Source organism: Macaca nemestrina, chromosome 11, assembly GCF_043159975.1.
Source record: "Macaca nemestrina isolate mMacNem1 chromosome 11, mMacNem.hap1, whole genome shotgun sequence".
NCBI lineage: Eukaryota > Metazoa > Chordata > Mammalia > Primates > Cercopithecidae > Macaca > Macaca nemestrina.
The window spans coordinates 77,680,278-77,705,861 of NC_092135.1; the positions used below are offsets into that span (position 1 = coordinate 77,680,278).

Below are 25,584 nucleotides of genomic sequence, written 5' to 3' on the forward strand. Positions count from 1 at the left end.
CTGCAGCTCCACAGGGGTCCACCCATGAGTTCAGCACAAGAACCACCTAGCTGAGCCCAGCCCACATTTCTGACCCACAGAATCACAACTAAAATAACACACTGTTTTAAATTTTTTTCTGAAAGCTTCTGCCTACCTTTCCAAAATTCTCTTGTGTTTTCTTCTATCAGTAATTGCCTTACTCAGTTTCAGCCATATCTCAGGTTTTTAGACACACCAAGTTTTTCCTCAGGTTGAGATTTTGAGCATTCTCTTCATTCCCTTTGGATCACTTTTCTCTATTCTCTTTGCTTGACTAACTTTTTTTTTTTTACGTCTTAAAATTTTAATCTTAAATGAGAATGGATAGCAGAGGGCAGGATGTCAGTCACTAGCCACCCTTCATAGAGAACTAATATGGTCAGTTTTATCTGGACTTGGGAAGCTGTGGATGGGTCATGGAAAAAATAAGCTCTGCAATTGTGTGGTATCCTGGGGAAGCAATACCTAAGTGAAATGTCTGGAACTGATGCGGAGGCTCCTAGTTAACATAAACCAGAGTGACAGCGAGAACTCAGGACAACTTAGCTCTGAATTCCAGCAACTACCTGTGACTTTCTTATCTATGTCTTTGCAGCTGTTTTCCCTGTACCTCTGTTCCCACAGGACTGGAAGACTGTTTTTCCTGTTCTGATTCCTTTCTACCTTTGCAAAGGGATCTTCCTCTTTCCCCCCAAATCATACTTCACTCCAATAATAAGAAACTATTTATAGTTTGTTCCTACATGCATCTGTGTTGCCGTTGCCTATACCTGGAATGTTTTTTCTTGAATAATTTGAAACTCATCTTTGAATACTCATCTCAAAGATCACTTCCTCTGGGAAGTCTTCCCTCACCTCCAAAAAGTTAATCATTCCTTTTTGTGTGCCACATCTACATTATTTGTAGATCTGCCATTGTTCTTAGCATACCATATTGCAATTCAATTATTTAAATATTTATTTTCTCTTGATACTTAAGATATTGTTTTATTAATCTCTGTAAAATAGGAACTTCGTAATATTTAAAATAAGAAAAATCTCCAAGGTTCTGTTTCCTATTATCTCTAATTATGCCAATAGAAAACTGGGGGGTTTAGGTGGTCATCTTTATTAAAATTTTTAACTTAAATTTTTATCATGATAATCAGAGATCCACATGCAATTGTAAGAAATAATGGAGTTTTCTTGAACACCTTGCCCAGCTTCTACCCATAGTAAAAAATTTTTAAAGTTATAGAATAATAGTGTAATCAGGATATTGACATTGATCTGATGTACAAATCTTATTCAGATTTCCCCGGTATTACTTGTATTTGTGTGTGTGTGTGTGTGCGTGTGTGTGTGTGTGTGTGTGTGTGTGTGTGAGACCTGTGTAGATTCATGTATCCCCCACCAGGGGTCTCTCATGTTGCAGTTTTGTACACATATCTACTTCCTTCTTGAAACTCACCCCTGTCCCTTACCAACCACTAATTTGTCCTCTACTTCTACAATTTTGCTATTTCAAAAATGTTGTATAAATGGAATCCATACAGTATGTAACCTTTGGGGACTGGCTTTTTCCACTCAGTATAATTCCCTGAAGATCCATCCAAGTTGTTGCATGTATCAAGGGTTCACTCCTTTTTATTGTTGAGTAGTATTCCTTAGCACAGATGTACCACAGTTTAACAAGTCACCCCCAAAAGATATCCGTGTCAAATCCTTAGAACCCGTGAGTGCTATCTTTTTTTGCAAAAAGTCTCATTGCAGATGTGATTGTTAGGAATCTTGAGATGAGGAAACAATCCAGGATTATGCAGGTGAGCTCTAAACCCAATAGCAAGCATCGTTATGAGATAAGGAGAAAGGAGATCTGAAGAAAAGACATAGACATACAGAGCAGAAGATGTCGTGAAAACAGAAGCAGAGACTAGAGTGATGCAGCCACAAGTCCAGGAATTCTGGGGCAGCCACCAGAAGTTTTAAATTTTTATGTTTTTACATTTAAATCTATAATTCATTTTGAGTTAATCTTTTTATATGATGTCAGATTTAGGCCTAAGTTTGTTTGTTTTGTGGCCTACAGCTGTTCAATTACTCCAGGACTTGAAAAGGTATTCTTCCTCCATTGACTTGCTTTCGTACCTTTATCAAAAAATCAGTTGAGTATGTGTGTGTGGATCTATGCCTGGGTTCTCTAGTCTTTTTCATCTCTCACTCTCTCTCTCTTTCTCTCTCTCTCTCTCCAATAAAACTACTGTCTTGATTACTTTAATATATAGTAAGCCTCAATATTGGGTAGAGAGATCCCTCCTTTTTTCTTCTTCGTCAAGTTTTAGCTAGCAGCTAAACTAGCTAAAAGGTCTGTGCTTTTTCATATAAATGTTAGCATAATCTTGTCTATGTCTACAAAAAGAAATTGCTGAGATTTTGATAGAAATTGCATGAAAATTATAGATCAGTTTAAGAGAACTGGCATCTTAATCTTGTTGAGTTTTCTAATCCTGATTTACTAAACACATGGTATGTCTCTCCATTTATGTAGGTCTTCAATTTCTTTTCTCAGCATTTTGTAATTTTCAGTATATAGATCCTGCACGTTTTTTAAAGTGTATATCTAAGTATTTCATTGTATTGGGAAGTGATTATAAATGGTATTGCATTTTAGAATTTTGATTTCCATATGTTCATTTTTAGTATATAAATATAATATGTGGGGTTTTTTTGTTTTGTTTTGTTTTGAGACAGGGCCTCACTCTATCACCCAGTTGGGAGTACAGTGGTGTGATTGCAGCTCACTGCAGCCTTGACCTCTTGAGCCCAAGAAATCCTCCCACCACAGCCTCCTGAGTAGCTGGGACTACAGGTGTGCACCACCATGCCTGGCTTTCTCTTTTGTTTTTAGAGACAGGTTGTGTTTCCCAGGTTGGTCTTGAACTCCTAGGCTCAAGTGATCTTCTTTCCTCAGTCTCTCAAAGTACTGGGATTACAGGCTTTTATTTTTATTTGTTTTTCTTGCCTTAATATAGTGGCTAGAACTTCCAGCACCATGATGAATAAGAGAATTGAGAGTGGACATTCTTCCCCCGGTCTTGGTCTTAGAAGAAAAACATTCAGTCTTTCACATTAAGTATGCTGCTACCTGTAGACTTTGTTTAGACACTTCTATTAAATCAAGGTAGTTTCCCTTTATTCCTAGCTTGCTGAAAATGTGCGTTGGGTTTTCTCGAATGCTTTTACTGCATTAATGGATGTGATCATGTGAGTTCTCTTCTTTAACTTGTTGATATAGTAGATTAATTTTTTTTTTTTTTAGACATGGAGTCCTGCTCTGTTGCCCAGGCTGGAGTGCAGTGGCGTGATCTCAGTTCACCGCAACCTCTACCTCCCAGGTTCAAGTGATTCTCCTGCCTCAGCCTCCTAAGTAGCTGGGATTACAGGCACACACTACTATGCCCAGCTAATTTTTTAATATTTTTAGTAGAGATGGGGTTTTGCCATGTTGGCCAGGCTGGTCTCGAACTGCTGACCTCAGATGATCTGCCCACTTCGGCCTCCCAAAGTGCTAGGATTGCAGGCATGAGCCACCGTGCCCAGGTGGTAGATTATTAATTTTTAAATGGTGAGCCAGTTTTACATACCTGGAATAAATCCCACTTAGTTATGGTATACAATTCTTTTCATACATTGCTGGATTCAATTTGCTTATATTCTGTTGAGAATTTTTTACTCTAAGTTTATGATATACTATTCTGTAGGGTTTTTAAAAATGATGTGTTGTCTGATTCGGGTATTAGGATAATATTAGCCTCATAAACTACGTTGGGAAGTGTTTCCTCTTCTTCTATTTTCTGAAAGCAACTGTATAAAATTGGTGTCAATTTAAAAAATCTTTGGTAGAATTCTCCACTGAAACCATATGAATCCAGAAATTTGTTTTTCAAGTGCTTTGTAATGATAAATTCAGCTTATTTGATGGCTATAGGTCTATTCAGATTTTCTACCTTTAAATTTATATTTAGGTTTATTTATTTTTGAGATGGAGTCTTGGTCTGTCTCCCAGGCTGGAATGCAATGGCATGATCTTAGCTCACCACAACCTATGCCTCTGGGGTTCAGGCGATTCTCCTGTCTCAATCTCCAGAATAGCTGGGATTACAGGCACATGTCACCACAACAGGTTAATTTTTGTATTTTTAGTAGAGACAGGGTTTCACCATGTTGTCCAGGCTGGTCTAAACAACTGACCTCAAGTGATCTGCCCACCTTGGCCTCCTAAAGTGCTGGGATTACAGGCATGAGCCACCACACCCAGCCCAGATAGTGTATGTTTATTTTAGTTGAATTTTAGTTATTTATGGTTTCTGAAGGACTGGTTCATCCTTCTCACTTGTCACATTTATGAATACAAGTTTTTAATATTTGCTTATTATATTTTTAATTGCTGCAAGTTCTGTCATAATATCATGTATCTCATCGGTATCTCCTTTCTTGTCCTCATCAGTCTTGCTAAAAGCTTACAAATTTCACTGCTTTTATTAAAGAACACGCTTTTTGTTTTACAGACTTTTCCTCTGTCGCTTTCCTATTTTCAAGTTCACAGATTGTTGGTGTAGGTCTTTATTACTTCCTTCCACTTGCTTGTGGTTTGGTTTTTCTATTCTTTTCTGGCTTCTTGGTTGGGAACTTACTTGAGAACTTCTTTTCATTTCAAATATAAGCATTTAAGGCCATAAATTTCCAGCTCTGCACTGCTTTAGCTTCATCCCACATACTTTACTATGTTGTGCTTTCATTTTCATCTAGTTTTTGCTTTGAGACTTCTTCTTTGATTCATAGATTACCTAAGAGATACGTTGTTTAATTTTCCTGTTGTTTTTCTACTACTAATTTCTACTTGATTTCATTATGGTCAGAGAAAATATTGTATATGATTACAGTTCCTTCAGATGCATTAAGGTTTGTGTTATGGTTCAATATATGGTCTACCTTTGTGAATAGTTGTATAGGCACTTGGGGAAAAAAGTGTTCTACTGTTATTAAGTAGAGTTCAATATAAATTAATTAGATCATGTTAGCTGATTGTATTGTTCAGACCTTCTAAATTCTTGCTTATTTTGTTTAATAACCCTATCAGTTGCTGAGAGTGGGTCCCCAACTGCAATTGTAAATTTATTCATTTCTTTTTTCTGCTCTATCAGTTATTGCTTCATGTGTTTTGAGGCTCTGCTGTCTGGTGTATGAACATTTAGGATCATTATGTCTTCCTGGTGAGTTGAACATTTTATCAGTACATAATGTCTTGCTCTGTCTCTAGTAAATTTCTTTACTCCCTACTTCATCAGACATTAATATAGCTACCCCTGCCTTTATTTTTTAAATTACTGTTTGCATGATATATTATTTTCCATCCTTTTACTTTCAGCGTACCTCTTATTGATTTTCAAGTGAGTTTCTTGTAAGCAGCATATAGTTGGGTTATTTTTTTTTAATGCACTTTTTCTTTGGATTGGTTTATTGAGGCTATTTACATTTAAAGTAATTATTGATGTTAGCCTTTAAGTCTGACATTTTATTATTTGCTTTCTGTTTTTTCCTTTGGCTCTTGGTCCTCTGTTTCTCTCTTCTTTCTGTCCTGTGGCTTACTTGAACACTTTTTAGGACTCCATTTTTATTTATTTATATTTTGGTTGTATCTCTTTCTATAGTTTTCATAGTGGTTGCCATTAATATTATAATGATATATGTATGTGACTTATGGCAGACAATTTACTGGTATCAGCATTTAACATCCCTACTTTCAAATATCACAGTTTTTAGCATCAGATGATTATAATTTGTTTCAGTCATCAAATATGATTTACAAAGCTAATGAAGAAAATGATAATGTAACGATTAATTTTACGTGTCAACTTGACTGGGTCACTGGATGTTCAGATATTTGGTTACACATTATTCTGGGTATTTCTTCCTGCCTGACTGCCTTCCACCTGTGACATTATTTTTTTTTCCCTGCCTTCAGACTCAAATTGAAACATTAGCTCCTCTTGGGTCTTGAGTCAGCCAGCCCTCAGGCTAGAACTACACCATCAAATCTTCTGAATCTCATGTTTTTTGAACTTAGGCTAGAATGACACCATTGGCTGTCCTGAGTCTCCAGATATCCTACAGATCTTGAAAATTAGAGGCCTCCATAATTGTGTGAGCTAATTCCTTTCTCCTACAGGTTCTGCTTCTCTGGAGAACCCTACTACAGGTAGTTTATTATGTACCATATTTCTGTTCTTTCCATTGTTCTTTCTTCTTTCCTTCTCAAAGCTCCAAGATTCATTCTTTTATCATTTCCTTTCTAGTTGAAAAATTTCTTTTAGCCAATATTTAAGGATACACCTGTTAATGATAGATTATGCTGCCTAGTACAAACCCCATCTCATGTGATGATATTTAATTTCAGGCAGTATGAAGTGACTTTCCCCAGAGCTGCATCTAGATTTGGGGTGGGTTGAGGAGGGTACTTACAGGCTTACATGGTTCCAGGGCTCAGGTAGGAGTGTTTATGGCCCGGCTGTCACTTCTGCACATGGACATCTGCTGAGGCATGTTTATTTCTGTCTGATATTTAGTCATTAGTTCATGCAGGAACTGTGAGGTATTTCTGTGCTGTGTTACATGTAAAACACTATCCTGCCACTGTCCCAGTCCAACAGAAAAGACCATGTCCCTGTGGTTCTCAGGTTCTACCAGCAGCTTCGGTACTCCCTAAGCCCACAGGAAATCATAAGACTGCCTCAGCTCCACCTGCCCACCCTTGCTAGGGGCCAGGAACACCGGGGTCTTACTGTCTTTGTGGACCGTTCTGTGAGACAGAAACTCACAACTACTTTTTCTGGAAGCCAAGACCCATCTGTGGTTTCTGTTATTTCCACTTACCCCTTGGAACTGGATGGGGAAAGCATTAGGGATCTTTAATATGCAAACTAAGTTACCTCAGCTCTTTTTGCTTCCCCTTTGAGTCTCTCTTCCACAGCCCAGAGTATTCATAAAACATTTGGCTAGGGAGACAGTGCTGAGAAAAGGATTTTGCTGCTACTTATCATAAGTCCCTTGCTCACTTTGGTACATTGATTACACACACACACATACACACACACAGCAGACTGGTTTCAGGTACACTCTAAGAATCTTCCTGTTGTTCTAAAGCTCAGATCTAAAAGTTCTATAAATACCCTGAATACTAAATTTGGCAGAAGACTTCCAGTGGCTAGGGGTCAGCCACCTTTTATTACTAGAAACATGTCTCAACCATCACCCTGTGGACCCAATTCCCATCCATGCCAACTCCAACACGATAAAACCAACCCAGAAGAGGGGAAATCACCTCTTAAATTAACAGTTCTTGGGAAGAATATCTACAACACATATTTTTCTCTACAGGGGTGAAATGGGCTTCGATTTTCTTCCCTGTGTTTGTTTTCTGGGACTGTTGTAACAAAGTACCACAAACTAAGTGGCTTACACAACAGAAATTTATCATCTTATAGTTCTAGAGGCTAGAAGTAAAAAAAAAATCAATGTGTTACTTGGGTTGGTTCCTTCTGAGGGCTGTGAGGGAAGGATCTATTCCAGGACTCTCTCCTTGGCTTGTAGATGGCTGTCTTCTCCCTGTATCTCTTCTCACATCATCTTCCCTCTCTGTGCGTATCTGTCTGTGTCCAAATTTCTGTTTTTTTTTTTTTTTTTTTTTTTGTAAGGATATCAGTCACATAGGATTACAGCCCACCTTAATGATTTCATTCCTCTGTAAAGACCCTTGCTCTAAATAAGGTCATATTCTGAGGTACTGGGGGTTAGAATTCCAATATATCTTTTTTTTTTTTATTTTGTGGAGAAACACAATTCAACACTTAATACTCTCTGAAGCCAAGTGATGGGCAAAAAAGGAAGACCGGCATTTTGTTTCCTGTTTAAGTGCCTGCTTTGTCAGTGAGCTTGCCAGCCTCCCCTGTGCTACCTAAGCAGGAAAGAAAGCCCCCCACAATCCACTCCACCTGTACTTGCCTAGGCCCCAGCAGTTCCAGGTTTTCAAGAGGAATGTTCATTCTCAGATGGATTCTGACCTCAATCCCCAAGCATTGATGCACATGAGAACAGAGGACACAATCTTGTCAGGACTACCATAGTACAGAAGAAAGAGGCACATTCAGTCAAGGAATGAAGGCTTTTGCTAACAACTATGAGCAAGCTGGAAGATGCAGCTATCTCACAAGGGACTCTCAATGCCTAAGGGACCACCTGGGGGATCCCTTCATCCACAGGGTCTGTTAGGAGGATGTATGAGCCACAGAGACAGCCAAAATAGTAGTCAGCAATTAAGAACAGCATTGCCACCTTGCAGAGGCTGTAAGGTAAGGTAAACCTCCGCCTTTTCATCCTTCTGTTTTCCCACCACTAGGCTGAAGAGCAGGCTGAGGCAGGGGTAGGGTAGAAGCTCATGTGCCCAGCCCTCCACTCTAAGTTCTAGAGTCCATCTAGACAAATCTTAATTTGGCAATAAAATGTTGTTTTTATAAATAGAGTTGAATCTTCTAAATCAAGGAATCTTTCTGAATATACAAAAGTGAAAAGCTATGAGTTGAGAGAGTGTTAAGAGAGCTGCTACCCAGCGAAACACAAATTTGATAGATCAAAAGTGAGGAAAGTGACCAAAAAAAATGAAATGATGTCAGGCTTGAACCTCATTAAGTGGAGACTCTAAATAGTAGATAGTATACACATGCACACATGATAGCACTAGGTATATTCTGCTTTAGTTCCTGCTGTTTCACTTAGCATTATATCATGGACAATTTCTCCTATCACGAGATATTCTTCAGAAATATAATTTTTAATGACTATGGTATTCATAGATATTTACACTCTGACAGATGCAATTCAAACTTTTACTCAGGCTATTTGTGCTCTAACTTAGGTATCAGTTTTGAACCTAACACTAAATATATATATATATATAATGTACAATATTATTAATTAATAATATATATTATTATATACAATATAATATATAATATTTTTCTCTACAGGGGTGAAGTGGGCTTCGATTTGTTATATATTATATATTATTGATGAATAATATAATATTATACATTTTATATATATATATATATTTTTTTTTTTTACTTTTTTGAGATGGAGTCTTGCTCTGTTGCCCAGGTTGGAGTGAAGTGGCACAATCTCCACTCAATGCAACCTCCACCTCCTGGGTTCAAACAATTTTCCTGCCTCAGCCTCCTGAGTAGCTGGGATTACAGGTGTGTGCCACCATGCCTGGCTAATTTTTGTAATTTTAGTAGATACGGGGTTTCACCATGTTGCCCAGGCTGGTCTTGAACTCCTGGCCTCAAGCGATCCACCTGCCTCGGCCTCCCAAAGTGCTGAGATTACAGGCGTGAGTCACTGTGCCTGGCTGTAACACTAACTACATTTTTAATATATAACTATAGGTAAATCAATACACCTTGGAATAATTATAATTATCATAATAAATAGAAAATGGAAAAATAATTTTCTACTATTATAAGTGTGTATTTTATATCCTGTAAGCCCCTTTACTTTCTTTCACAGCATGTTAAATATTGACTGAAGAACACAATTTAATGACATTAAATCATCAACAGAGTAAAAAGTAGTTAGATTTGGCTTGAAATACAAAAATTATTTATTTACAGCACACCAAGAACCATGTAACAGCACTGAGTGAAATTTCAACAAATGTTTTCTCTGTATCATCTCACTTCAAGCTGGGGCCTCATTACAGAACAAACCCTTGCTAGAGCAGGATTTGGAGCTCTTCCCCCACATTTGGGAGGAGGCTTATCTTGGCCTCCCACCTCAACCCTTGGGAGGAAGCCCGCCTTTTGTAGAAATCTTCATCATAGATAACGATACATTTCACATTTTTCTTTAACTCTGTCACAGTGAAGATACCCAATGACCAGCAATGTAGAGGAGGAGGGGCTGCCCAAGAACAACATAAAGGATGTGAAAGATTGTTTAGAATTCAGGGCAGAGGCAGAAATGCAAAAATTCCTGAGCTTCTGCCTCTATCCAGCCCACAAGGAAAGGGTGAGAGGCAAGTGAAAGTGATAGATGATGGTGCTGGATTTCAGAGGGAAGCCTTGTTGGTTTTGGCAATGCCTGTTCCTATTGTTAGAACACCCAGCACACTGCTGGCAACTCTCTAAAAGAATATGACAAGTTTAACATGCAAAATTAATGCTCTTCTCCTGCATCATAGGATGTTATAAATAAAGCCGTAGCTTTTTATACACTATCAAATGGTATGCCACCCAATAGAAAGAAGATAAAGGAAACCCAAGAAAGCTAATTTTAAGAGAGGGGAAAAATGACATCACTGATGCATTTTAAACACATTTCAAAATACATTCAGAAGTGTTCACACATTGTGGGGATACAGGAAGTCTCTGGCCCCATATACAAATTGCGCGCGTGTGTGTACATGTGTGTGTGCCAGTGTATGTCAGTGGGTGTAACAAATATTTCGAGACGTGACAAACAGTTCATGGATTTTACCTGTAGGAGAAAGAGTACATGTTATCATGGTGGCCCAGTTTTAAGGTAAAAATTAAGTCTTGTTCTAAATCCTTCATTTTCCAGACCAGGACCATCTCTCCCCACGGCACATGGAACCCGGGACCCTGCCTCCTACCTGTGCTGCTGTTGCTGCTGGGGCTGGCCTGGGCGGGCGGTGGGGGCTGCCCATCACTCAGCTGCTTCACTCGTTTGCGGTGGGATTTGCCGTTGGAATGCACCTGAGCCTGGGCTGCAGAGTTCAGCTGGATGTTGCACACCTCACAGAAGGAGAAAAGAATTTTCTTTTTCTCTTTGCTCAACTGGTCCTCAGGCCTGTCGTTCTTTATCCCCTTTTCTTCAAAGCCCCGTAGAAAATTTGCCATATTCATGATTCCATCTTCAAGATGGTTGTCAGGGCTTAAGGAGTACCTCATGCCTAAAAATCAAAACAAGTACAAGTGCTTCTGAAATTACATAACCCTTCTTATTTTCTAGTATGATTACAATTCATCTTCAATGGTTTGTTTAAGTTAAAAGTTGCCCAGCTACCCAGTGGTTACTCCTAGAAAAATAATCATCAGAAGTACCTAAGTAAGCGAGTATGGTCTTTCAGCGTGAGTTCCTTGTGCCTGGTGGTTTTGGAACAGAAGTTCCTTTCGCCTGGAGCCCTTTTACCCCATCCTTGCTCATCTTCCCATCACCTCCCACCCTCTTTACTCTTTTAACTTCCCATCCATGAGATCTCCGCTGGCAAATTACCTTCTACATGAAACCCTTTCTGACCCTGGACACAAGGCAAGATCTGGTTATATGCTCACATCGTGCTATGTGACACCTATCAGAGTATGCATTTCTTAGGTAATTGTGCACTTACTTGGCTTATGTCTGTCTCCCCATTAGAGTATAAGCTCTATGAGGACAGTCACTTCATCTCTGGATATCCCTTAGGCCTACAATTGCACCTTTTACATAATAGGCATTCAAATTTTATTGAAGGAAGGAATAAATGATGGTATGAATCTGGGATTGTGAAAATGTTCATGTGCAGACACAAAAGTATACCCAATCAGCATACACCTGGGCATATACAAACAGATACATGCCTTAACTGCAGGGGAGGTAACAAAGAACAAAACACCGTATGTCTGCAACTTACATTGGGCTGTGTTCTAAACGTCCCTTGATAAGTCAGCCGACAGGAATTTGGACATATTTTCTTATCCTTGTAGTGAAACAAGTTGTTTTTCAGTTTCCAGGTTAGCCCATTAACATCAATTTAGTATTTGATGGAGTTGAAATGTAGAACATCTGAAATACAGAATAATATAAAATTTTAGTAAACTGGTAATTGAAAAAGAATAAAATAGAATAAGACACAATTTTGTATATTTTTAAGTATTGTTATTTTCTTCATTTGTTTAGATAAAAGTACAGAGGTAGATTACAGACTAAGGGAAGATTCAAAAAGGATTTTCAAAACTTTGAGACCCTTGGTTGATGAAGATTGTCTTGACATTTTTTTTTCAGTGACATTTTATGTAATTTTTCATTTTAGTTAATACCAGGAATACCAGCATTTTCAAAATTATCGGTGGGATTATAACAATGTTTTGGTTTACAATTTGAATAAATAAAAAGACACTTCCCAAAAAGAAAGGGGAGGGGAATTTGGCAAAAATTAAGGGAAAAGGGTATGTGTGAGGAAGAATGGCTGAGGTGGCAGTGCTGTGCCATAAGAGATGAAGAGTTTATATGAAGGAAGGATCGTGGCTTGTAAGGGACTTCTGCTTATAGAACAAACAAAGCAAGGCATTGGCTTTCAACAGTCCTTTTGATCCAAGTTTTCTCAGAGCTCTAAGAAAAGGAATGAGCTACTAGAGACAAGTCCATATTTGGAGTGTTCACAAGCAGGATGTTTAAAATTCAGAAAAGGCATAACCATAAAACCAGATATTGATTCTAATGTACAGTATGCCAAAAAATCTCCTTGTACATACCCATACATCCAATTGTGAAGGTTGTTCGAACACTTAATTTCGATATGCAAAATCTACTTGTCCCTTTTAATTCTTTAACCTGATAATGCCATTTTAAGGAACTCTCTTACACAAAATTTTCCAAGTCAATCTATTCCTTTTAGCTCCGGCCTTAAAGTCTGCTCAAACTATGCAGAAATCAGGTTTAAGCAGTTCCTGTAGCTAAGCTACAGAAAATAATTCAGCTATAATTGAAATGGGGTTTGAACTGCATATAAATATTTTTCTTTTATTCCTTAAACCTAAGATATTATGTTATCACAAAGTCACTTTTCTCATACAACTTAAGAAAATATCAGTGCTGTATTAGTTATGTTCAAATATCTATATCTTCTCTTAAAATATTAAAACACATAATAAGAATTAGTTGAAATAAGTAAGTGATTTTTAAAATGAGCTCATTACTAACATTTTGCCCTGTCTAGAAAACTAATCCACTGTGAAACATAAGAAAAGCCAGTAACGTTTAACCTTGCAGAACGAGGCCAGGCACCATTGTACTCAATCATTGAAACCTAAGTTTATATTTCAACCCAAGCAAGCAAGATCCTTGACTCAGCGGAGAACTGTTGACACTTTCATCTGACAATTTAACCTTGGAGGTGCCCAGGCTTGTCCATATTGCAAACTAATACATGGTATTTCACAGACGCGAGACATACATCATAATGTTCCTACGACTCTTTTGTTTGCATTATCTTATAAAAAATAAAGCCATGTTACCTGTGCTTTTATGATTGTCATTTATCCTGGAAAGTATTCTACTTTTGATTTATTTAAATATACATATTTTAAGTAGGAAGAAAGAAATCTTTCATATAAAATAAATGGCTCTTCTAGAATTCTGTAACCTTTCAGAGTACCAGCATCTTTCATAACCTTTCAACTGTATTTCAACTCTCCAAGAGTTACTCTCACAAGTGATCTCCCAAACCTCCAACATCGCATTCATGGGCCACTCTAGAAAAGATCCAATGCCTGGGGGTGGGGTATGCATTCTGTTCACGAAATCCCAATTTATTAGTCCTAGTTCTGCCTTCACACTTTCTTCTCTCTCAGGGGAAAAATAAGGTCAGCTTCTGTTAATAGCCACTTGCAACCAAAGTATATTTAGCTGCAGAGGTCTTGGGGAAAAGACCTAGAGGTGGCAGAGAGGCAAGCTATCAGAGTCTCAGCATCCACTTTTGGCCTGAGATGATATAATTTCTAGGCTTATAATATGTGTGAATGTGATAACATTTATAATGTCAGCTTTCTCGCTAAGGGGAAAGTAACAGTGAGTTTAAATGGAAGAAGAGAGAAAAATCTCACTTTCTATTTTAAAGTTTTTCATCAGACTATCTTAATTACATGTTTCACTTGAGTGGGAGAGAAGGACCTTCGGGGGTGTCTGATTTTAAACAGAGCAGTGGGCAGCACTGTGCTTTGGACTGCCAGGAATGACTGTAAGAAAAGTCAGGAAAACTGAACCAAAAATTCTATGCTTTTTTTGTATTATTTCACCAGATTAGATGACCAACAACTTAACATTTGTAAGAGAATAAGATATTTTAGTGCAGGCAAAAGAATGAGAAAAGGTTGGTTCTTGAGTTGCTGCTTTTGGAGAAAAGAGCTGATGAATTCAAACTGGACAGTCAGGGAATATCCAAAGGAGTGATTTTAAATCACTAGGAGGCAATCCATCAGGAAATTTTCCAATGTTACAACTTTCCCTAGGATTTCCCCTGACCTGCATTGTTATCCAATTGTTTTCTATAATTATTTGAAAAAAATATATGACACTGATCTGGGGGTAACGACATCTCTGTTGCACATGTACAGTAAAACAATCTTTGACTCAGAGTGGCCTCATCAGATGGAGAACAAGTTAAGAGACTGCCTCCCCTTCTATGTAAGTGTGAAAAGGCTCATTCTCCAACTCAAGTCAATCAGTTTTATCCACTTCCCATTAATTCCTTAACCCCTAACAACTTGGCTTGCAACTCCTTTCCACAGGTAGTGCTTGTCTTTGCAAAGTCACTATAAACACTTCTAATTGCCAAATCCAAGATGGCCGTTTCCTTACTCCCCACTTTCCCTGATGTCCTCGTGATGCTCCCTCGCCAGGGTCTCTTCCCACCTCTGCATTCCTGAGGCATCGTGTTCACAAAGTTAGCACAACACACAATTCTTATATTATTGGTTTAATTATTTATATAGTTTTATGACATGTATATGGTTTTACTTATTCACTCGCTCATTTCAGTATATTGTTACAGACTAGGTAGGCAGAGGGCAGGACGCCAGGGAGAAAACAGTGAACGTGGTCAAGGAGATGTCTGAGAGGACCAAACAATCCAATGAGAAATACAGAGGAGAAAACAAGAAAGTTACAACAAAGAACAATAAATTCTTTGGAAAGGTATACATTTTCTTCCCTTGCTAGATTTTAAGCTCCTTGAGTATAAAAACTATGTTTTATTCATCTTTGTATCCTCAGCATCTAAGATTGTGTTTTGTATAAAATAGGCACTTAATCAATGTTGGCTGAATAAATGAACGCGCTGTATTTGTGTGGGAGGGTGTGAGGTGAGGGGGTGGGAGGTCAGTGTGATGTGTGTGTATATGTGTTTTATGTGTTTGTGGTCTGTGGTATATGTGATGTGTAGTGTGTAGGGTGTGTGTGGTATGTGCTGGGGTGTATAGGTGTGGAGTGTGTGTGATATGTGTGTGGTCTGTGTATGGTATTATGTGAGTGTGATGTGTATGAGTGTGGTGTGCATGGCGTATGAAGTATGTGTGGTATGTGTGGGGGATGTATGGGGAGTATAGGAGGTATATGGGTGTAGTGGGGGGAGTGTGTGGTATATGTAGTGTGTTTAGTATGTGTGTGGTATGGGCGTGGGGTGTATGCATATGTAGCATTGGTGGTGAACACAATAATGAAGGTCAGTGTTTTCTTTCTTTTTTTTTTTTGTTTTGAGACAGAGTCTCACTGTGTCACCCAGGCTGGAATGCAGTGGTGCCACCTTGGCTCACTGCAACCTCCACCTCCTGGGTTCAAGCAATTCTCCTGCCTCAGCCTCCTGAGCAGCTGGGACTACAGGCACACACCACCACATCCAGCTAATTTTTGTATTTTTAGTAGAGACAGGGTTCCACAATGTTGGCCAGGATGGTCTCGATCTCCTGACCTTGTGATCCACCTGCTTTGGCTTCCCAAAGTGCTGGTATTACAGGCATGAGCCACTGCACCCAGCCAAGGTCTATGTTTTCTAATTATTTTAGCTTGTATGTGGGCTAGGCACACAGCTGTTTGCATTCTAAAATTAGGAATGGTAATAACGGTGTGCTCCCCAAGGAAAAAGCATCATCACTCATCTGCAAACTAAAATCTCAACTGTTTAGGACAGTCTTTCATCCTGTAATTAAAAATAAGGCTTAAAGTTCAAATTCTGACAAAACATGGGTATACTGCGTCAGCATCCATGTGACATTAGCTCTTTCCTGCAACCAACTTTCTCAGGCAATGGAACACGGGGTATTGTGGGAAAGTTTGGGGAATACTTTGTGAAAGTTAAAACACGTAGATGGAGAAGATATAGGGCTCTGGCATTGCTTTTTACCCATTTAACTATGTTGAAATGCCGGTACTGCCTCCTGAACTTCTACGCATAGGGAGGCAAAAAGTTGAGTTCTGAGTACCAGACTACAAACAATTTCTTTCCCCAAAATACAGTTTCGGAGAAAACTAAGAGAATGTTCAGAGAAAACTAGAGAATGTTCATTTCACTGAATGTTTTGGTATATTTCATAATAGGATTCAGATATGAGAGGCTGTATTTGATCCAATTCAACTAATCATTTATTAAACACTGATTATAGACAATACGCTATACTTGGCCCTATGGTTAAAGAAATGTATAAAATTAAGAACCTCAAAAAATAAAAAGCTTGTGATACACTAGAAGAGGCTATCCTTCTGCTACTTGTTGTTTAGGAGAGTGACTATGGAGAACTCTCTGCATAACAGTCCCCAAAATACTTTGAACTTTTTACATTTGAATGAAATTATTGCTTAGTAATTGATTTCACTAGACAGTTTTTTGGTCTCATTTTTTCCCCAAGTACTTACTGGCACTTTGTTGAGTACTAGTGAAATAGATTTTAATTGGGGTGCTCTGGTCTAGTGTGAATCCCAAGAGATTGGGATTATTTGACATCAATGGATGAGTCAGAAAAACTGACATTTAAATGTTCCTAGCAGTTTGTTTCCCTTGCGGAAAAATTTGGAACTCAGCTTTGGAGGTGCACTACTTCTTTATTTTGGAAAAAGCATCTTAGAGGATCTTCATATTATGTAAAGGTAAAGCATAGACGCTATTCTGCAATGGAGGCTCTGGAGATAATATAGCTCCAAGGAACTTAATCTGCTTTCCACAATCATATAAAAGGTTGTCTTCACTGTGACACAGCTGCATCTCTGCAAATTATCTTTTCTTTCATAAAATATTTCTTCCCTGCAAGTGGATTTAAATTGTATTGTCCCTGAAAGTTTTTGTTAGATGCTGGGAGATGCATGTGTTCAAGTAGTTAACTACAGGAGATCAGTGGGGACTGAAAGCTGCAAGAACATGAACACATCTTACCTCCAAAAGAACAGCCTGGACTTGTTGAAGCTTGAACTGGACTATACTGCATGGACCCCATATTTGGGGTCATTCCTGATTGAATAAACCCAACTTTGGCGAAAGTACTGATGTTGTTCTGAATTATCCTGAGAACTAAAGAGAAAGACCACACGTTTGTAGAAGGGTGCGAGAAGGAAGAGATGTTTTCCCTGTCAGTCTTGCCAGAAGATTGACAGGGGGCAGGAAACGGACACTGAGCGGTATGAGACTGTGACTGTCTCTGGGCCTGAGGGAACAGGAGGCCTAGGATCCAGACATATGAATCTTGTTCCAGGCATTCCTGCTGTGGAAGGGCAAGCTGACCCTTGAAACGGGGTGACAGGCCTGAGATCGGACAGATAAGATTTTGCACAATACAAAACACCCGAGGAGGGTTTTGGTCCATGCAGGGAACCCCCATATCTATTTACAATTGTTGAAGTATCCTCTTGTATAACATCCCACACCTTTTTAAAAAATCTTCAAACCATCAGTGAAGTCATGCAAACATCACAATTGATCTTCCTATTACTGTGAGGAATTGTGCAAGAGTCTGGGATGGCATCTGGGGTGAAAGCCATATATGGAAGAGGAGGAACAATGGGCTGAGGGATGCTGGTGACCAATGACAAGGAAGTTAGTGGTCCAAAACCACACAGCTGGTTAAGATGTTGAACAACAACTGGCTTGGGATATCTCAGGGGCTCAAAAAATGTTCAGGATGGGAAACTGATAAAACATTGGAATTATTGCAGCTAGTAGGGGAGATATTTGAACTATTTTTTGAATTAGGTAATATGATGGGCAAACAGGCTGGGACATTTATGTTACCTAAATGTAAAGAAGATAAGGCTACTTTATTCTCACTTATTATTGTAGATCCAAAGCCAATCAGATGTCTAGCACTTACAAGGTTCTCCACAAATCTTTGACAAAATAAAATAAGTGTTATGATTAATTCAGCTATAGTTCAGCTTCAGTCAAAAGCTGATAGTTAATTTGTTCCTGGCCTTCAGAAGATCCAACTGTTCAATACCTATGTAAATCAGTATCTTTTCCAGCATACTTGTTCATCAAAGTATCTCAAGTTATGGTCACATACAAATAGCATAATGATGACAATAATGAGAACAAGGAATGGATTTTATTTTTAATGCAAGAATATCAATTGTATATGTATATTTCAGATAAAACTAAATTGAAAGTATTATTTTATGCTTATGACATTGAGACTCTATCGGTAGAAGGAAAAGTATTTCTTCTTACAAGCATAAAATGTCACAATAATTAACATGAAAGCTCTTAATTTCATGAAAAAACAATTACAAAATTTCTTAATTAGTTAAATAGAAAAATAAATTGACAGCTAAATGTAGCACTAGCTAAGTAACTATGGACAAAACATATACATACTTTGAAATACACATATCTATTAACAAATACTATTAGGATGGAAATTATATTATACTATAACTCTAATCTTTGTAATGATATTAAATAAATACTTAAGCACTATTTTTTTAATTTCATGAAGGCATGAACTTTTCTAGGAGAAAACAGAATCTATTTGAGAATTATTCTCATCTTTTAAAGATGAATTAAAAGCAAAAGATCAGCTTTGCTACCTCTAAATAAATTATTACCTCAAAAAGATAATTAAGTAATACTTAACTCATAACACAATTTTTACTTCCTCATATCAAGAGGTTTTTTTTTTCTTTTTTGGAGGGGGCAGCGGGGATGCATGCTTGCTCTGTTGCCCAGGCTGGCAGGCAGTGGCACGATCTAGGCATGCTGCAACCTCTGCCTCCTGGGTTCAAGTAATTCTCCCACTTCAGCCTCGCAAGTAGCTGGAATTGCAGGTATGTGCCACCATTCCCGGCTAATTTTTGTTTTTTTTAGTGGAGACAGGGTTTCACCATGTTGTCCGGGCTGGTCTCAAACACCTGAGCTCAAGTAATCCACCTGCCTCATCCTCCCTAAGTGTCAAGAGTTATTTTTAATCATATAATTGGGCTTTATTCTTAGTCAAATACTGATTTTAACAGTTAGCTTTTGGTATTCAACCAAAATGTGTATGCAGTATACCCCCAGCTATGAGAACAAATAATCTTTATTGACTGGGCTCCATAGTCTTCTTTATATGAGGAAGTCTAGATTCCATTCTCCCTCCACCCTGCAGGGCACTGCTGTGCAGCATGAAACAGCAGCAGAGCACAAGACAGCAAACTGCAAAATATAACCAACATAAAAACCTGGGCAAGGGCAGATCTTGCAGCTCTGTTCCTCCTACTACGATTTCCAGGGCTGGAGTGCAATCATATACACTTTCCTAAGAGGGTCCTGGAAGCACTCCAGCAAGTCAATAGCTGAGTCTTCCTGGGAGGTGGGACTGAGCTCTCCTACCTGCTATGGAACATTCTATGGGTGGAAAGGAACACAAGCAATTGAACGGATGGATTCCTACAAGATAGACCCATCCATCAAGGAAGTAATATTTTCAGTTCACTGAATTCTCAGGTCATCTTTACAAGTTTGCAAACAGGAATGGTATTCTCTGGATTTTGCTTTGTGGGAAAGTATAGGTAGAGTCAATCAAAGAGAACACATTACATAGTCTAGTTTTATTTCCAGTCATAATTTCTATATGGTCCATCTAAACACATTTTTGAAATTATTACATTTTTATTTATTATAAAAGTAATTTATATCATTCTAGAAATTCTGGAGAATACAAAGAACAGAAAAAAGATTGGAGAAAAATCTTCCATATTCCTACCTAAGTGAACCACAGTTTGTTACATGTGCATAACAACAACAAAAAAAAAGTGAACCAAAAACATTATATGTTTACTTCTGGTCTTTTTCATTTATAATTGATACACAATAATCATTCATGTTTATTTCTAGCCTTTTAAATGTACATATGGTTTTCACAGAGTTCTGGTTAAATAACAGACTTGTTGAGAGTTGAAATACATAAACGTATTAGGACTGAGCTCTTAAATTGATTATATTCAACTACAATTTCATTAACAAGAAGTTGATGATCTGTTTTCCTCTTGTATGGATCAAATGCAACTGTAACCAGTATTCTAAAAATCATAGTGCTGTAACAGGGGTTGCCTTGGTCAGGGCGGTCAGATGATGGTGAAACTAAGAGCTAAAGAATGAAGAGCAGTAGAGGGAAAAACACTGCAGGCAAAGGAGATCCTATGTACAAAGGTCCACAAGTGAGATGAAAGGCAGGTGTGACAAACTAGAAGCAGCCTAGTCCATCTAGAGTGGAGAGAGCAGGGCAGAATGAGATATGAAATAAAGCTGCAGAGCAGAGCAGAGCAGGGCCTGGCCGTTCATGCAGGCCTTTGCAGGCCAATGTGAGCTGTCAGTCTAGGGAAAGTGCAGAAGTGCCTTAAACTGGGGGCCTGATATGATCAGATTTGAGCTGTGAAAAAACCACAACTGGATTCAAAAATAGGGTGCAGAATAGAGAAGGTGTCATGTGGATGCGGACAAGTTCAGGACTATTTCAATTTTCCAGGCCAGAGAAAATGGCACCCGGACCTGGAGGGTGATGGTGACAGCAGTGGAAGAAGTGGATTAATTCCAAACACTTGGAGAAGAAACATCCCATCCACATGTCTTGGATTAGGTGGGCCTGGTGGCAGAGGGAGAGACTAGTGTCAAGTATGACTCCATGGTTCTAACCCCTGACTGGGTCTTGAAAGTACCTGGGCACAAAAAAATGATAAATATGGGAGGTAATGGATATGTTATTTACCTTAACTTAGCCATTCCACAATGCACCCATATATTAAAACATGATGTTTATATATTTTTTATTCATTAAAGACATAATTTTTAAGTACCTAGGACAGTTTTTAAAAATATTGATGCCAGACTCCCATCGCTACAGATTCTGATTTAATTGGTTGCTGCTGGGGTTGGAAGAGAGGGTAAGTGGGTGTGGCAGCTGGGCCTAGTAGCATAACTCTTCACAGGGGATTCTAATGGGCAGCCAATGTTGAGAACCACTGTGCTAGATTGCCGCTATTTGAGAGTAGGTCCTTCTCTAGTCTGAGACCCTACTGGGCAGCCAACAACAGACTTTACCCTGCCACCAACAAGATGTGGAAAGAGCATTTTATTGCTTCATGTTAGAGAATGAACAACAGTATTTCCAGGGTCTCCTTTGCCCCTAGAAAAGACACAAAAGTCCAGGCTGTTCGTTCCAGAACCTTCTTCTCAAATCATGGATGCTTCCCTCTCATCTCTAAGGCACAGGTGTCCTACAGGGCTGGCAAGATGGGGCTTCCTGACCCACACCATGGCTGGGAAGCTAGAGTCCCATACAAAATTCTCAGGAGTTAAGCCCAGCTCTCATTCTCTAATTTGAAGAATTTCTTTGAATAAACATCACACTGCCTCTCTGCTTCCTTGTGTTTTCTGTTTTCCACACTTCCATTCTGTCTTCTTGGAGTAACTGTCACTTGGTTTCCAGCACATACCTGGAACTGAATCAAATGTGCCATGACCTTGTTTGAACCTCATCCCTGACTGTAGGCTACTTCCCTACTAATTCCCTTCTCTCCCAGTTAAGAAAACTTTTTATTCCAAACATCACAATAGTGTATTCTTCCTAACTCTTCCTGAAAGGTTTGTTGACAATACGTATTTGGAAAATCAAGTATATGTAAGGATAATTTTCCCAAAAGTACATTTAGAAATATTTGAGAAATACTAATTTAGGATAACTTATTGCCAAAGGCAACTGTTTTCTTAGGCAATAAATTGATACTGTATTTGTAATAAAAATAATCAAACTTACATAGGCTAGTCAAATGAATAATCAGACAAATAAGAGCACTTTTGCCCAGGGAAAATGCTAAATTGAACAAAATGTCCAGTCAACAGATTAAACTGGGACTGCCCCAGGTAAAATGGAGCATGTGGTCACTCCATGCTTTAAATTACTTTGCATTTTCATATTACAAAACTAGTTTATTTATTCTCCCCAATTAATCTGTAGATTCAATGCAATATTACCCAAAATCCCGGCAGGTTTACTTTTTGCAAACTGACAACATGATTCTGAAATGTATATAAAAGGTAAACGAACCAAGAATAGCCAGGGCAATTCTGAAAAACAATGAAGAAGCAGGACTTACACTAAGTCACAGCATATTATGAGATTCTATTAATTAAGACAGTCTGGTTTTGGCCCAAGGGAAAATAAACTGACCAATGTAACAGAAGCAAGAGTCCAGACACACACACACCCCCGCATATATATATTAATCTGATTTATGACAATACTGACAAAGGTAACTTATAACAAAGTGGTAAAAAGATAGTAATTTCAATGAATGGAGTAAGTTGCTTGAATATACATATTGGAAAAATTATCTTGATCCTCACCTTCACTGTATGTCAATTCCAGAAGGATTGCAAATCTAAATGTTAAAGAAAAAATAATCAAGTTTCTAAAGGAAAAGAGAACATCTTCATGACTCTGGAGTAGGCAAAGACACAGAAAGTATTAACTATAAGAGAAAAAATTGGGCACACTAAAATTAAAATTGTTTCTTCAAAGAAAAACAACCAACACAAACTACTATGAACACCTCTATATACACAAAGTAGAAAGACTAGAAGAGATGGATAAATTCCTGGACACATTCATCCTGCCAAGACTGAGCCAGGAAGATATTGATTCCCTGAACAGACCAATAACAAACTCTGAAATTGAATCAGTTGTAAATAGCATATCAATAACAACAACAAAAAAGCCCGAGACCTGAGGGATTCATAGCCAAATTCTACCAGATATACAAAGAAGAGCTGGTACCATTCCTATAGAAACTATTCCAAAAAACTGAGGAGGAGGGACTCCTCCCCAACTCATTCTGCGAGGCCAGCATCATCTTGATACCAAAACCTGGCACAGGCACACACGTACAGAAAAGGAAACTTTCAGGACAATATCCTTGGGTGAACATTGATGCAAACATCCTCAACAAAATACTTGCAAATGGAATCCAGTAGTACATCAAAAAGTGAATCTACCATGATAAAGTAGGCCTCATCCCTGGGATGTAAGGTTGGTTCAACACATGCAAATTAATAAATGTGATTCATCACATAAGCAGAACTAAAAACAAAAACCACATGATTATCTCAAAAGACACAGAAAAGTTTTTTGATAAACTTCAACACCCCTTCATGTTAAAAACCTGCAATAAGGTCGGGCACGGTGGCTGAAGCCTGTAATCCCAGCACTTTGGGAGGCCGAGACGGGCGGATCACGAGGTCAGCAGATCGAGACCATCCTGGCTAACCCGGTGAAACCCCGTCTCTACTAAAAAATACAAAAAACTAGCCGGGCGAGGTGGCGGGCGCCTGTGGTCCCAGCTACTCGGGAGGCTGAGGCAGGAGAATGGCGGGAACCCGGGAGGCGGAGCTTACAGTGAGCTGAGATCGCCCCACTCACTCCAGCCTGGGCGACAGAGCGAGACTCCGTCTCAAAAAAAAAAAAAAAAAACAAAAAACTAGCCGGGCATGGTGGTGGGCACCTGTAGTCCCAGCTACTCGGGAGGCTGAGGCAGGAGAATGGCATGAACCCGGGAGGTGGAGCTTGCAGTGAGCTGAGATCTGGCCACTGCACTGCAGCCTGGGTGACAGAGCGAGATTCCATCTCAAAAAAAAAAAAAACCTGCAATAAACTAGGTATTGAAGGAACATACCTCCAAATAATAAGAGCCATCTATGACAAACCCACAGCAACATTTTACTGAATGGGCAAAAGCTGGAAGCATTCTCATTAAAAACCAGCAAAAGTCAAGGATGGCCTCTCTCACTATTTCTATTCAACATAGTATTGGAAGTCCTGGCCAGAGCAATCAGACAAGGGAATGAAACAAACAGCATCCAAACACGAATAGATGAAGTCAAACTATCTGTTTGCAGATGATATGATTCTATAGCTAGAAAACTCCATAGTCTCAGAAAAGCTCCTTCAGCTGATAAACAACTTCAGCAAAGTTTCAGGATATAAAATCAATGTTCAAAAACCACTAGCATTCTTAATACCAATAATAGCCAAACTGAGAATCAAATCAGAAAGGCAGCCCATTTACAACTGCCACAAAAGAAGTAAAGTATCTAGGAATACCATTAACCAGGGAGGTGAAAGATCTATATGATGGGAATTACAAAACACTGCTCAAAGAAATGAGAGAAGACACAAACTAATGGAAAAACATCCCATGCTCATGGATAGGAAGACTCAGTATCATTCAAATGGCTATACTGCCCAAAGCAATTTACAGATTCAATGCTATTCCTATCAAACTACCAATGACATTCTTCACAGGACTAGAAAACAATATTTTAAAATTCATATGGAACCAAAAAATAGCCCGAATAGCCAAGGCAATCTTAAGCAAAAAGAGCAAAGCTGGAAGCACCACATTACCCAACTTCAAATTATACTACAGGGCTACAGTAACCAAAACAGCATAGTACTGGTACAAAAACAGGTGCTTTGACCAATGGAACAGAATATAGCGCCCAGAAATAAGGCCATACGTCTACAAGCATCTGATCTTTGACAAAGCTGACAAAAACAAGCAATGGGGAGTAGATGCCCTGTTTGATAAATTGTGCTGCGATAACTTGCTAGCCATATGCAGGAGATTGAAGCTGGACCCCTTCCTTACACCATATATAAAAATCAACCCAAGATAGATTAAAGACTTAAATGTAAAATCCAAGACTATAAAAACCCTGGAAGTCAACCTAGGCAATACCATCCCGGACACAGGAACTGGCAAAGATTTCATGACAATGACACCAAAAGCAATCACAACAAAAACAAAAATTGCCAGGTGAGATCTAATTAAACTGAAGAGCTTCTGCACAGCAAAAGAAACTATCAACAGAGTAAACAGACAACCTACAGTATGGGAGAAAATATTTGCAAACTATGCATCTGACTAAGGTCTAATATCCAGCATCTATAAGGAACTTAAACAAATTTACAAGAGAAAAACAACTCCACTAAAAAGTGGGCAAAGGACATGACAGTCACTTCTCAAAAGAAGACATACATGCAGCCAAGAAGCATATGAAAAAAAGCTCAATGTGACCGATCATTAGAGAAATGCAAATCAAAACTACAATGAGATACCATCTTACACAAATCAGAATGGTGATTATTAAACAGTCAAAAAATAACAGATGCTGGTGAGGGTGCACAGAAAAGGGAACACTTATATATACTGTTGCTGGGAGGATAAATTGGTTCA

General features: G+C 38.6%; 1 protein-coding gene across 3 annotated transcripts in view; it reads right to left on the minus strand.

Annotated features, from left to right (window-relative positions):
- Nucleotides 1-25,584, minus strand: part of LOC105499530 (zinc finger protein 385B) — a 415,582-nt gene that overhangs the window by 312,364 nt on the left and 77,634 nt on the right. For all 3 annotated transcript variants that reach the window (XM_071073000.1, XM_011772116.3, XM_071072997.1), the window contains 2 exons: nt 11,750-11,901; nt 10,730-11,029 (listed from right to left, as the gene is read on the minus strand). In XM_071073000.1, the coding sequence (XP_070929101.1) occupies nt 10,730-11,027 (298 nt within the window). In that variant the 5' untranslated portion in view covers nt 11,028-11,029; nt 11,750-11,901. Of the gene's footprint in view, nt 1-10,729; nt 11,030-11,749; nt 11,902-25,584 lie in introns of those variants that run through there.